At 51.1% G+C, this 14,718-nt stretch overlaps 1 protein-coding gene across 1 annotated transcript; it reads left to right on the forward strand.

The window, feature by feature from the left end:
* The first annotated feature begins 5,234 nt into the window (after positions 1 to 5,234).
* HEXA (hexosaminidase subunit alpha) lies at positions 5,235 to 14,629 on the forward strand. The gene is made up of 14 exons (XM_041418942.1): positions 5,235 to 5,533; positions 8,276 to 8,374; positions 8,673 to 8,738; positions 8,883 to 8,929; positions 9,256 to 9,366; positions 9,852 to 9,953; positions 10,042 to 10,174; positions 10,810 to 10,990; positions 11,306 to 11,392; positions 11,733 to 11,805; positions 12,300 to 12,480; positions 12,570 to 12,660; positions 13,053 to 13,157; positions 13,608 to 14,629. Exons 1-14 carry the CDS (start codon positions 5,254 to 5,256, stop codon positions 13,669 to 13,671), a joined length of 1,620 nt encoding a protein of 539 aa, XP_041274876.1. The 5' UTR covers positions 5,235 to 5,253; the 3' UTR covers positions 13,672 to 14,629.
* Positions 14,630 to 14,718: the final 89 nt, after the last annotated feature.

Consider the following 14,718-nt stretch of genomic DNA (forward strand, 5'->3'; position numbering starts at 1 on the left):
AGTGATGGGATCATCCCAATGACATCCCACAGATAAAGGAAACCAGTTCACCTTCTACAGTCCCAGCCTTATCTTTCCCAACTGCAAAACAAGCACCAGCATTTTGTAGCCAGTTACTCCAGCAACAGTTACACTAATACATCTCAAAAATACTCTTTGGAATGAAATTTTAGCCATGCCTTTTGCAAAAGGCCTTTCTTTATTTTGAAATTTCCAACCAATGGTCACATACGAAGCCCTGGTCACTCACCAGCTTCTTGTAGGTGGTTGGCAAAAGGTACCTGAGAAAAGCAGGGCTGCTGCCTTTAGCTCATTTGGAGAGGATCTGCACTGTCTCTGGAGATTTTAGGACTCCAGCTACTGAGGAAAGCCAAAAACTGCTCTTCTGCCCACTCTGAAAAATGATTTAGATCTCCATAGACACCTGGTGCTTTTTCACTTTATTCTTCCAAGAGCTTAATTACCCAAGTGATTCTAGTAACTGTTAACGCTGAAGCTGACAAGAATAAAATATTGCCTTGCAATCACCTTGCTCCCCAAAGTTAAGCACATGCTTACAGGATTTATGGGACCATCGCCTCTGGGCACAGGGAGTTTGTCACGGCGCATCCACAGGCTCTGATTGATTCCAGCTCAGCCCCACAGCCGTGACTGGGAGCAGCCAGGGACAGCAGCCACATGTACTCAGCCTCCACAAGAACTTGCAGCATCTCCTCGTGACAAGCCCTGATTCGTGATACCAAAATGCTGTGAAAGTGCTGGTGCCCCACACCACAAACCGCCTGCAGATTCAGGGTGAACCTCCCATCCCACCCAGCCTCTTTCCTGCTCCCTCATTCCTTGAGGAAGGCAGGATCTCTGGAGAAAGCCTTTCTTCTCCATCACCAGAGACACACAGAGCTCCCACAGTGGGAGAAAGGAAATCCAGAAGATTTCTCAATGCCTAGGGTTTGATTTTGGGTGACTGCACACTCCTTAACAACCTCAACCATAAGGATGGGCTGAGCAGCCCCTCGGATCACCACCCCAAAGCTGTGCAAGCTGGAGATAACCCAGAAGAAAAAAAGGCTCTGTGATAACATCAACAGGGAAAACATCACCAGGCTGAGCTCGAGTCAGGACCCCAAATTCTCCACACTGATGAGCATATCTCACTTCAAGCTTTTTGATTTAAACTCCACTCTTAAGCTCATAACTGTTGAAATATCAGAATTGATAAGTGGTGGTCTACTTGGGAAGGTAGGGAGGTGGAAATGAGTTATCCTGTGCTTTGAAAAGTGATGGAATGCATCCTTGTGGCTACAAAAATATCCTGCCACATACCAGCTTGCTTTGGCCCCCCAACTCACGGGCTGAGTGGTTAGAGCTGGTAAAAATCCCCTGGATGTGGATTTAGCATCTCATGTTTAGGATCTTCTTTGTGCACATGCTAAAGCTCCACCAAATGTGCCTGGGGGCTCCTGCTGGGTGTTTAAATGTGAGCACCCCTGCTTGATGATGAGCAACATCATCCCTGAGAAACAAAGATGTGCAACAGGAGGGTCCACACCTGAGAAGACCTGGCACATGCTGACCACACTCCCTCCAGATCACCACCACAAGTAAGGACACTTCAACGCTGCAACCCTTGTGCTTGCAGTCCTTTACCAATTAAAGTGAAGGTAAACAAGCAAATGAAGACAGTAGTTTTGCCCAGGAAAGAAATGCCAAAATTCAAGTTAGAGGTATTTCCAGGAGGTGATCTGTGTTTTCCAAAGCCCTCTTCCAGTCACACCATCAACAGGTCCCTTGAGCTGGGAGTTGCTTTATTCAGGAGCAATTTTCCTAGACAGTGTTGGCTCAAAGAGCAAAGCAAATAGAAAACCCATGCCCTGTGAAAGTGTTCATTAATGGCTTTCTCCAATCCCACTTCACTGGCTCGGACACTTCTTATCAGAGGAAGAATCTGTTTGCAAAGCACCCTCCTGGTTAAATGCAGAAGCAGCCAACATTATAGGGAGTTAGACAGCATAATAAATGGACTTATATATTTTAAAAATGCTGTGCTGCAACTTCACTAACATCCCAAAGGCCACCTTCATGCCCTGAAAGCAAACAAACCAGAAAGACCCAAATGTGACACCAGCTAGGTTTTATAACAATTTATATCAGAATAATTAATTTGGATTGTTAGCAAATTCACTGTTGGTAGCAAGCAGGTAATCCAGCAATGTCCTGGCACAGCAGTTTTTTGCAGTCCCCCAGCAAATCCCAGCTTTTGCATCAGAGATGACAAGAGGGGTTTGTAGACTGTTACCTGAGCTAGTACAGCCCTGCCTTAGGTTCACTCCCTGCATGTTCCTTGCTGAACTACCTTGGAAAAGGCCTCCCAGGTGGTTATGTCAGCCTGCAGATACGCTCTGAGCCCAGGAGCTGGTCTATTGATGGGCTACTGGAGAGCATCAGCAGCTTCAGGCTGCTGGTTCTCCCTGCCCACCACAGGACAGAGTGTAAACCAGGTTCTTCCAGCCAAGCTCCACAGTTAGACACACTCTTAAGCAGTTTTCTTATGTAAAGAAACACTCAAAAATCAGACTGTTAGTCTGGATTAATGCCGGCCAGCTACAGATGAACTTCAATGAGTCATCCCCCAGAGACATCAGGTCCCCTAAAATAGCATCAGCAACTGAATCTGTAGAAAGGCTGGAATATTTGGACTGAAAGCTCTGATCACAATGCTTTACATAAGCTGGCAAACATGCCACCCTCCCCAGGCTCAAATGAGAATTCGCCTCAAGCCAGGGCACTCCCACAGTTCTGTCTCATGTGCTGGGAAGCACAGACCTAACATTGCCTGATGCAAGACAGCAACAAACTGGCTTGTTTGGGGTGTTTTTCCTTCCACTGGAATTTTAATTCAGTGAAACTACTTGAGGACAAGTCCAGAGATACTGAAATCAACCAAATATAGTCAGAAAATGATGGTAACAGCTGGTGCTCCAGAAGTTTGCACAGAGAAAGCAACAAACCAAGCTCAAGACCACAGAGGCTTTATGCAGACTGGCAGCAGGAAACTTGAACACAAGGAATGACAGGGGCCATTTCCCAGAGGTCTGACACAGGCTGGAATACAGGTGTTCTCTTCCTGCTGTGTGATGAGGACAGAGACAGAGAAGGGCCACAAAATCCTGGAAGAATAGTGAGGACCCAGCCTGGCATGTGCCATTGTGTTGAATTTGGGTCCTGCCACCTCTGTAGGGAAAACAAAGGATGATTTCCAGGAGCCTGAGGGAACCAACAGGCTTTAATTGTCCCTCTAATTGGTCCCTCTCCTGGGACCTCCACCCATGAACTCCATACACTCCATTCGATCTGAGATCCTGGCAACCAATTCCTCCTGATCTCTGCTATGAGTGTACCTGCTCCTAGGTATTCCTAGACTGATGTTGGACTTCATTTGATGCCTTTAATGCTCTGCGTGATACCTGGGCTATTGGTCCACCCCTTTGCTGTTAGCCTGGCTGTGCAGGTACACCCACCTGGTAAGGCTATGCCTGTCCTTGGCTCCTGGCTCACTTTCCCATTACGTGGACTTTGCCATTTTACACAGCTGGAAAAGAAAGATGCAGTGCTATGTAGCTGTTGAGCTCATGGCAACACTATTTGGCTCTCTTTGACCCCCTTCCTGATGGAGCCCAGCTTCTCTAGGTGACCCTTAGTCCCCTCCCTGCCTTCCCCCCATGAACCTCCTATAAATTTTCACTAACCTCATCAAATTCTCACAATCCCATTTTGACCCAAACCCGACTGTGATTTCCTCCTGGTGCCTCATCTCCCCACAACTTTTTCACCTCCACGTCACCCCAAGAACTTCACTGGAACCTCACAGCCTCCTTCAGCATTGGAGAGCATCTCCCTGCATCTCTGCCCAGCCCCACTGAAACCCTTCCATGTCTTCTCAGCTCTTTTGCTTTCCCCATTGCTCCCCAGCTTTGTGCTGGTGCTATTCTAACCTTTGACAACAAGTTTCTTGTGGTTTTTTTTTCTACAAAAAGCTTTTTTCCTGTTCATCCTGTTCTCTCTATACTGCTCCCATGAGGGACAATCCCTTACATTCCCCACCAGACCTTTCCATAGTTATGTCCTGCTCACACAGAATGGTTTTTCCTCTTGTGTGATGGGACCATCTCCCTTGTCACGCTTTCTCCTGTGCCATTTGTTTAATTTCCTGCTTGCTCCCATGCCTCTGGCTTGTCTCCCAACACGCCTGATACCTTGGAGTATTCTAGGACAACGGGTTTTTAATAATTTCATGGAGTGGGTTCCCTTGTAGGTTTGTGCTGGCAATTAGATGGGTATGACCTGGGCTTAAGGCCCTTATTTGAGTTGGGGATTGCTAAGGAAAGCAGAGCTGGAGGGAGGAAGCAAATTAAATAGAGTTCATCTGAGGTTAAGGCTTTCCTTGGAAAAGCCAAGCACTGCATGGAAAGCATCCCTGCACCACTTCACTGTGAGGATCCACCATGGGATAAAGCCCCTTTTATTTGTACAACCCAATCAATACTTCACTGGCCACATATAAAATATCCTTGGAAACCTGTGCAAAGGATGATTTATATATTGCTCATAAAAATACACAGCACTAACAGAAGATGCTTAAACCCAAGGTGGATCCAAAGTATGGGCAAGGGGTGCTGGTTTTAAACTGAGAGAGGTCTAGTTAGGTTAGATACAAGGAAGAATTTATTTGCAATGAGGGTGGTGAGGCCCTGGCACAGGTTGCCCAGAGAAGCTGTGGCTGCCCCATCCCTGGAAGCATCCAAAGCCAGATTGGACACACAGGTTGGCAAGGTGGGATAGAGGAAGATGTCCCTGCTCATGGCAGAGGGTGGAATTAAATGGTCTTTAAGATCCCTTCAGCCCAAAACACTACACGATTCCACGAAAGCAGCACGGGTGAAATACGTGATTTAAACCATCAATCTCTTCAAACCCGGAGGCAGGCTGCTGAGGCTCCCTGACGGCAGAAATCCTGGCTGGGGTGGGGGGCTGTAAAGCCTGAAGGCTGGGACAGAAATTACCTTCAGTGGGGAGCTGCAAAGGTTTTCATACTTTATTTGAAGAGAACGAGGCGAACGAGGCGGACTTCTGGGGGAGGCTGTGGGGCGAGGGCGCAGCGGGGGGAGGCCGTGAGGGCGGGCCCGAGCTGCCATTTCGCGGCCGCCCGGCCCCCCGCTGTCGGGCGGTGCCGCCTCCCTCAGGCTCGGGCGCGACATGGCGGCGGCGCGGGCGCTGCAGCTGTCGCTGCTACGGCTGCTGCTGCGGCTGCTGCTGCTGCTCCCGCCGCTGCTGCTGGCGCTGCTGCCGGGCCCGGCGGGGGCCGTGTGGCCGCAGCCCCAGGCCCAGAGATTCCCGCCCGGCGGCAGCCGCTGCCCGGTGCCGGCCCGCCGGTTCCGCTTCGCCGTGGCAGACGGCTCGGCCGTGGGGCCGGGCTGCGCCGTGCTGGACGCCGCCTTCCAGCGGTACTGGCCGCTGCTCTTCGGCCGTCCCACCGGTGAGGGCCGCGGCGGGCGCTGACCCTTCTTCCGTGGCTTTGATCTTAACAGCCCCCTACACCCACACTGATTTTGGGGTCAGACCGCGGGGTTTGGTGGCCGTCTGCCTCCCCTCAGTTGTGCGGCGGCAGGTGGGGTGGGAGTTGTGGCTTGAATGGAGTCTGGTGGCAAGGGCAGCGATGGGTTGGGGTTTGGAGAGCAATGCCTATGGCACGTGAAGAAGAAATCTAATCCAGTTTGGCACAGCACTAGTTGTCTTTCTGCCAGGATTTAGGCTCTTGCTATCAAGCCTTATCTCATTTTTTGCTTCCTGCAGGTAGTGTTAATCTCCCCATTGCTTCATTTCACATCCTTCTCTTGTGGCTGTAGGGAGAGCTGCTCCCAGTCTTGCAGCCATTCCTGCTTCAGGGTTACTGCTAACTCTTGCTGTTCTCATTGGTAGTAGCTCTTGGTGTCCTGTGTGAGGTCTCACCTTGAGGAAAGACTTGCTGCTTTGTGTGTGTTCTTCCAAGCACGTACTTGTGCCCGGGATGCCTCTGCCAAAGTGGAGCTGTTAAAAGTCCTGAGGCAGCGTGGCTTTTCTGCCAGGGAGGCATTAGCTCCCAGATTCGTCCTGAAATTGTAGGGTAAGATGAGGAAAGGCAAAAGCTTTGAGAGTCTAGAATTGCTATGGGACAGGCTCTAAAAGTTTCTTGAACCCGGACTTCTTCATGATAGCACCCATTGCTTGTCTGAGATGAGCTGCAGGAAATCTCTTGGCTGTGGAGTTGACGTGCAGGGATGCTCAGTAGCTGCGTGGGTCTGCTGCAGCCTGAAGTGCTATATCCAGGGAGTATGAAGCACTTCATTCATCAAAAAGAGCTAGTAACTCTGCTCCCGAGTGTTTTAAATGTCAGTGTGAACTCTGTCGCTGCTGATCAAAGCGGAGAATGGTGGCAGTGTTGGAAGCTCGTTGGCTTTGTCTTGAGTACATCATACTTTGAAAAAAACAGGTTTGAAACAGAGAAATCTTTGGCTTATTTTATTTTTCAACTCTTGTGAGTAGAAGTAGAAATAAATTTTGATTTGAGAGCCAAAAAGACTCCTCTTGGTTCTCTTTTGCTGCTAGGAACTAAAAACAGCTGATCTAATTATTCACGCTCTCCTGTTCCACTCAGAGGGGAAATGTGACCATCAAATCACTTGGAGCAACACTGCGATCACAAGATCCAGCTCACACTCATCACTTTCCATATGCCCTGCTTTATGATGCTCAAACTACACGAATTATTTTAAGGCCTTTTTTCCCCTCTTTGCCTTCAGTTTTTTTGGTCTTTTTTTTCCACATGGGTGGTTAGTAAGAACAGGCAGTTGGAAACGCTGGATGAAAGGAAATAGTTTGCATTAATAGGGGAAATAAATGGCAGAAACCATTTTCTGGCTGCGCTGCCTTGCAGGTGTGGTTGGTGGTGGTGCCTGTCTGCATCTTGGCTTAGGAGGCTGTGTTTGGGTTGGGAAGCACCTCACTGAGCAGGTTCAGACATGGTGTGTGATGGTGGGACCAATTCTGTCGAGGCTCCTCAGCAGAATGAGTGCTCCCAGGTCTGAGAGCGGCTGTTCCCGGTGAACTGCCGCCTTCCAGAGCGGAGGGAGCAGGTCTTGCTGTGCTGCTTGCACATCTGTGAGGTTGCCTTGGCTACCAGCTTGTCTGCAGCCGAAAGGAAAGCTCAAAACAGGGCTGGCTTCAAGCTGTTTTCCTTCTCTCCGCAGAGGTTTCGTCATCCCTTCATGGAGAGATTGGGATTTCTGTGAGCTCCTGTGAGCTGTGGAGCAGGGGCTCTCTGCATTTCTCTGAAATGCTGGCAGTGCCACAGTCTCGCTGGAAACTTCTTGGTGCTCTTGGCTGATTCAAAGCCAAGCTCTTTATTTCCAGTGACCACATTGAGCATTGGCTGTTCCTGGGAACGCTGTGGGGGTGTAGGCATGGACCTTGGCTGGCATGAGCAGGGTCCCACCCTGCTACCCCATGCTCCTTCTGGTAACTGACGGCATCCCAACGAAGGCTGAATGGGGGAGTGACTCAAGTGGGAATTTAGACTTCTGCATCCTTGGAAGTGCTCTTCAGTTAAGGAAATATGCCCAGAGCTCCTACTTGAGGTCTAAATGTGACTGGGTTCGTTTCTCTGGCTGCTACACCAGGGACCTACTCTGCAGAAGGTGAAGTCAGTTGGGAGCTTTTCTGAGCTGGGTGAGACCTTTTGATTGCCTCTAACTCAGCCCAGTTTAACATATTCATTCTTCACCCTTTTTAAAAGGTTTTCTTTGCCCTCTTCCAAGAAGTTTGGGTAGAGTAGAGCTCTTTGGCTTGTACTTTTTTTCAGTGCTGGGAGATCATGGAAACAAGAAGCTCTTCACCCTCATGGAGAGGCTTTCACTAGTCATGGCTGTAGTGTAAGAGCCAGGGCTGATGTCCAGGAAGCCTCAGGGGCTGCTGCTGGTCCATATTCTGATGTTTCTCCTCTCTTGTGTGCTCCTTTAAGCTTCCTTGTGGGCTTCCTCACAGGTTGGGATCAGCTCATGCTCTTCTGTTTGGCTGCATTGAAATTAAGCCCTGCTAAACACCGTGGTGTCTGTTTTGGGATGCAGGAAGGGGTGCCTGTTTCTGCCTCCATCCCTAGCTGGGCTGGGAGGATGGTGGTGGGCTTGGAAGCAGGGAAAAGAGCTGGGGTGGGGTTGATGTGCATGGTCTGTGTCCTTTGCAGAGAATGAACCGTCCTGGGAAACACCCTGCGCCGAGCTTCTCGTCTATGTTTCCACTCCAGGCTGTGATGGGTTTCCCAACCTGGACTCCAATGAGAGCTGTAAGTGTCAGGGTTGGGAGCAAGAGGGAGCGTGGCTGTTTTTGTGCCTGTCACTGGGAAGTAGCACTGTGCAGTTACCCTTGGATTTGGAGAGGGCACCAATTCTCTGCTCTTGAGACGCTGGGGCAGGGCAGGAGGGACATACCTGAGGGTGCTGATAAAGCTGTGGAGAGAGGATTAAAACAGCAAGAGAGGGCCAAAATTCAGTTCTCTGCGGTCCTGGGGTGCAGTTCTGTACCTGAGTCCTGCCCAGTGCTGTGGTGGCAGTGTGGGACAACCCCCTGATGCTGTTTTTCAGATAAGCTGTCTGTCTCCAAAGGCTCCATGCTGCTCTCGGCAGAGACCATCTGGGGAGCTCTCCGAGGTGAGCCGTGCTTCCCGCAGGGCATTCCCGCTCTCCCTGCCTCGGCCTGTGGGGATGTCTCTCTCTTTCCATAGACTTTGTTAATTGAGCTCTGCTCCTTTGGGGGTGTCTGTGCTGAGAAAGGGGCTGTGTGTTTTCCTGCAGGCCTGGAAACATTCAGCCAGCTTGTTCGGAGAGACGAGAATGGCACGGTGAGTCCTGGCCTCAACCCCTGGGGGCAGGCAGCTCTCCATAGTGCCCCAGCCTCCATAGGGACAGGCTGAGGGCTGCTGGGGTGCTTGGGATGAGTGGGCTCAGCCTTGCCAAGGCCCAAGTGGAAAATCATGGATCCGGCCAGATCCCTGCCTTCTGAATGTGTAAAGAAATGCTGCAGCTCTTTCTGGACACTTTGCAATCTGGGCAGTGAGGGCACCTCTGTCTTGCCAACCCTGGGGACAGTGGTGACCCTTAGTGTCTCTTGCTAATGGCCATTTGTCCACCATCCTGCTCACATCTTCCTCGTGTCTTCTGTGTGCAGTACTACATCAATGAGACAGAAATTGTGGACTTTCCCCGCTTCCCTCACCGGGGACTGTTGCTGGACACCTCTCGTCACTACCTGCCTCTGAGAGCTATCCTGGAAACTCTGGTAGGGCACCTGTGCTGGGAGATGAGATGGTTTAATTTGGTGTCCCTTCCCCTGTGACAACTGAGCTCCCTTGTTTGGGTGATTTCTCAGCTGCCTTTGTTAAAAAGAAAACTCTGAGTTATTTTGGATTCCTGCAGTCCAGGTTACTTGAAGCAAGGCTGAGTTGTTTCTAAGGCAAGGGAAAACACTGGCAAAGGTGAGTGGTGGTTCTGTGCTCATCCCAAGCAGAATTAAACTTCCAGATCTCCACCAGTGGCTCAGTTACAGGGAGAACAGAGATTTTACTAAGCAGAAGTATTCCTGGCACTGTGCAGCTTTTTGTGTTTAGAGAGAGGTGTCTGAGTCCCTCTTGGATCCTGGGGAGCATTTAGGGACTCCACCTTGTCCTTCTGGAGCTGGAGGACCTTGTCCTGTTATCTGTGGCAAGCTGGATGACCTTTCAGAGGGGATGGGACATGTTCGTCTTTGTCCCTGTTCCTTCCCAGGACGTCATGGCTTACAACAAGTTCAATGTGTTTCACTGGCACATTGTGGATGACCCATCTTTCCCCTATGAGAGTTCCACGTTCCCAGAGCTCAGCAAGCAGGTAATGATCACCATGTAACACCCAGCTCAGGTGAGCAGATCCCTGCCTCTGCTCCTGAGCAAGGCACTGAGCTTTCCTGTGTTCCCAGGGAGCCTTCAATGCCATGACCCACGTGTACACAGCCAGTGACGTGCGCACTGTGATCGACTACGCGCGCCTGCGCGGCATCAGAGTCATCGCTGAGTTCGACACCCCCGGCCACACCCTCTCCTGGGGGCCAGGTGAGGAGCACACCCTGCCTGCTGCTGCTCTGAGGAGAGTTGGAGTTATCCCAGGGGCAGGAAAGGGTACTGCAATCTGGACCCTAAAAGCTGGGTGTGGGCAGCAGTGTCCCACAGGCTGGCTTTGACGAGGAGCAAACCGTTATTTGGGGGATGTGGGACCCAACGGTCCAACTTCAAGAGCAAAATCCAAAGGGAAATATTTTCATCTTTTCTTGGGTCCAGGCTGGGTGATTTTTTTGTGGGAGCATCTGCTCTGCCAAAACTAACATCATGGCTAATTGCAAGGATCTTGTGTTTAACTGAGGGTATAGCTGGCCAAGTTTCCTTGCTCTGCTCAGCTGTGTCCCAGTCCTGACACACTGCTCTCTGCTCCAGGGACTGTGTCTCCTCTTCTATGTCTAGAAGTGCAAGACCCTCCAGGAAAACATTCCATTGTCTTTTTCTCTCCTTTCCCTGCCTCCAAATGCCAAGGCCCATGTTAGAATTCTCTGTGTGTGTGGTCACAGCTGGAACAGTGGCTGTCCATCCTTCCCTGTCCCCTGAGAGGCCGTGAGTTGTGCTGAGGGGCATTGTAGAGGATGACATGGTCACACTTTGCCCCTTTCTCACCGTCCTGCATTTGTTATCATCAGGTGCTCCAGGCCTCCTGACTCCTTGCTATATGGGCAAGGCTCCTTCTGGAGCCTATGGGCCCATCAACCCCATTGTTAACAGCACCTACCAGTTTGTGACCAGTTTGTTCCAAGAGGTCAGCACTGTGTTCCCAGACTTCTTTCTCCACCTTGGTGGTGATGAGGTAGATTTCACGTGCTGGTGAGTTTGAGATCAGTCTGGATGGGGGCTGGGGGTAAGTATTTGGGATTGGAGTCCCAGCCTATGGCTTCTTGGGCATGAGCTTTGGTGTCCTGCTCTCCCAGGCCAGGGGTAGTGGTGGTGCTTGGGATTTTGGGGATTTCTGTGCTCATGGTGATGCTGAATGTAGGAAGCTGCTGGTGCTGGTGCTGGCCCAGCTACAGGTGTGGAATACCTGGGCAAGCCTTGGACTGATGTGGGAGGGACTTGACCATGCCTTGACCTTACTCCAGAGCTCAAGTTGCGATGGTTTTATTTCTTCTCTTTGGTGCACAGGAAATCTAATCCAGAAATCCGTGCTTTCATGATTAAGATGGGCCTTGGTGAAGATTACAAAAAATTAGAGTCTTTCTACATCCAGAGGTAAGGACAGGGCATCCAGGGCCTGCTGCTGCACTGTATGACCAGCTCAGATGTCCTCTGATTTGGGGATACCAGTTGTCCTTTCCAGGAGCATCCACATTGGTTGTGTCTCCCTGACCCCAAAAGGGAACATTTTAGTGGGAGATTGACCACAAAAAAGACTGGGGCTGAGGAGAAAGAAGCCCCACAAGGGGCTGTGCTCTCTCCCTTCTCCTTCAGAAGCACCTCCACATTCTGCGGAGGATGTTGGGAATATCTGTGCAGCTCCTTAGGCTCTATATAACCACCAAAGAGGGAAATCAGTGAGGTCACCCGAAACTTGGTACTTTTCCCACTCCAGGCTTCTGGACATCGTCTCTTCCCTTGGCAAAGGTTGTATTGTGTGGCAGGAGGTGTTTGACAACAATGTGAAGGTGAGAGCTGCCTGTGCTGGGGTGAACAGTGCCAGCACCCCGCCTGACACAATGGTGTGCTCTGGGGGACTGTACTGGGGTGAAGAGTGCCAGCACCCCACCTAGTGTGCTCTGACACAGTGCCACCTGACACACTGGTGTGCTCTGGGGGGCTGTGCTGGGGCTGGTGAGTGTTACTCTGTAATGGGACTGGGCTTGATCTCAAGATGGTGCTGCCAGTGAGCTGCCCTCATCATGACTTTGTCACACTACTGCCAGTGCTCTGCTTCCTCTAGGATGCAGGTTTTAACCCTACCCAGGACACTCTGCCCAGGGCCTTATCCCTCCTTCTGTTGTTCCTGCAAACCAGATGGGAAATGGCTCAAAAATCAAGCCCAAGTCTGCCTCAGCTTTCTTTTGGGGGTGTGGAGGGGTCAGGGCACTCTGCTCGGGGGAGCAGGTGATGTTCTGTCACTGCACTGATCCCCTGCCCCATGTTCACCTGTGCTCCTCAGCTGAGGCCTGACACCATCATCCACGTGTGGAAGGAGAACAGCCTGCAGTACCTGAACGAGATGGCCAATGTCACCAGGTCTGGCTACCGGGCTCTGCTCTCTGCACCCTGGTACCTGAACCGCATCTCCTACGGGCAGGACTGGATAGAAGCCTATAAGGTGGAGCCCTTGAACTTTGAAGGTGTGTTCCTTTGTCCCCTTTCTGCATGGCAGCTGGCTTGGCACTCAGACCTAGTTCCAGAACTGGCTGTTTTGCTGTCTCCTCTACAGGCAGCCCTGAGCAGAAGGCCCTGGTGATTGGTGGCGAGGCCTGCATGTGGGGTGAATATGTGGATGTCACCAACCTGACCCCAAGGCTCTGGTAAGGGAAGCCACAGGGAGGTCACTTGGGTTGCCTGAGGCCAGGCTTGCATCCCTTTTCTTTGCCACTGAGTGTCATGTGCTGAGCTAATGGGTTTGGTCTGCACATGGTGCCTGTTCTCCCCTGTGCTGTTAACAGCTTCGTAACAGCTGAAATGGGAGTTTGCAAGGCTGTAACAACCTGCTGCTGCAACCAGGTTGTGTTTAACACCTGTCTGTCCTGTCATCCTGGTCTGCTCCTGATGGGCACGTGTCCAGCAACAGATCTTGGGATACTCTGAAGCCTTTGTGTGTGGAAGGATGCTGGTTAGAAAAGTGCTTGGGAGTTCAGGGCTTCATGTAAGAATCTTTTGAACTCCCCCCTGTCCTGACTGCCTGTCCCTTGTCTTCAAGGCCAAGAGGTGGGGCTGTAGCTGAAAGACTCTGGAGCAATGAGACTGTCAGCAACGTGGAAGACGCTTATGCCCGGCTGGCGGAGTTCCGCTGCACCCTGCTTGGGTAACTGCTCTGGGCTCAACCCTGGGAGGGCAGCAAGGGAGAAGGGCTTGCCCTGCTGAAAAATGACCCTTGTTCCTCTGGAAAGCCCTGGTTTTTCTGCTGCCTGTGTGTGGGCAGAGCTTGCTTTGTGCAGCACTGGAAGAGCGCTCCTGTTGCTGGCGTAGGCTGATGGCTCTGGCGAGGAGAGGGCTTTGTGCTGAGGAAGGAGGGGACTTGTCAGTTCTTGCCACTCCTCCTGCAGCACCAGCTTCCTCAGGAAACCTGTCCTCACCCTGTGCTCCCACACATGAGCAGAATCGGAGTTTATAAGCACAGGATGAAAACCACTCCCTCCTTGTCACACCTGAAACGGGGTACCCACTGCCACCCTGTGCCACTGGAAGCCCTCATACCTGGTGGTGTGTCTGCCTGTGCCCTCTCCCTGATGCCATCCTTCTGTTCTCTTCCCAGGCGTGGTGTCCAGGCACAGCCTCTCTACGTTGGATACTGTGACCATGAATTTGGCGAAGTTTGAAGGGAGAGCCCTACTGCCCTCTGCCTCTGTGCATGCAGGAGGAATGTTCCCCCCTCAAAAGGGCAGAGGGACCCCTTGCCACCCCACCTTCTGCTCTGGCTTCATTGCAATGAACATTTCTTTTGCCTCAGCATGCACTCTTTACCTCCTTTTCTATTTTTATTTCTTTAAGTCTATAAATAAATGACCCCAAAGAGGAAAAAGGTGCCTATTCCTGCTCATCTGGGCTTGGGACACTGTGCAAGGTTACCAGGAGATGGGTAGGGCTTGCTCCAGAGATGCTGGTGGAGAACCATCATCCTGGCAGGTCTGGAAGTTTGCAGGGTGCCTGCTCAGCTGGATAAACTGTGCCTAGCCTCTGCTGATGTCCCAGGGTTTGCTTCTGCAGTCACATTGTGCTGTGGGGTCCTGTCCTTGTCCCTTCTCTGTCCTCTGATGGGCAGGCCTGCGAGCTGCCACCTCTGCTGCCCTAAACCCTGGTTGCTGCCACCTCTTCTGACTTTTCCTCAGCCCATGACACCCTGGAGCCTCTCTGAGGAGCCCTTGCAAATCTGCTGAGTGGCGCATGGATACTAAAAAATCTCTGCTCAGCGCTTCAGGCTGTCACCCCTGCCTGGATTTGTCCAGCTGACCCGTCCTCCTGCTCTGTTATTCTCAGGGTGAGGAGCTCAGCTCCAGGTCTCCTCCATCCAGAGGGGTTGGTTTTGATGATGCTTTCCTTGGAGAAGAAACCAGTGGTGCTGCTGTCCCATAGACAGATGTGGTTGTTGTCCTTCAATGGTTGGGATTGCCATGCTGGAAATGGCATTCAGCTGGGAGCAGGGAATCTGTCAGGGAGAAATCCTGGCTGGCTGGGACTGTTGTATGGGTGTCTTGTCTTAAGTGAGTGAGACGCACTGTTATGGCTGGAAACCTTTCATGACTGAACTTTAAATTAAAAATAGTGAATTAACAGTTATTACTGCCTCCTATTTTTAAAAGTCAGATTTTTTTTCCTTTTTTTTTTTTTTTTTTTTTCCCCTCAGTGTGCTGTAAAGTAGTGGCTAG

Source organism: Onychostruthus taczanowskii, unplaced genomic scaffold, assembly GCF_017590055.1.
Source record: "Onychostruthus taczanowskii isolate IOZ18803 unplaced genomic scaffold, ASM1759005v1 scaffold6, whole genome shotgun sequence".
Taxonomy (NCBI): domain Eukaryota; kingdom Metazoa; phylum Chordata; class Aves; order Passeriformes; family Passeridae; genus Onychostruthus; species Onychostruthus taczanowskii.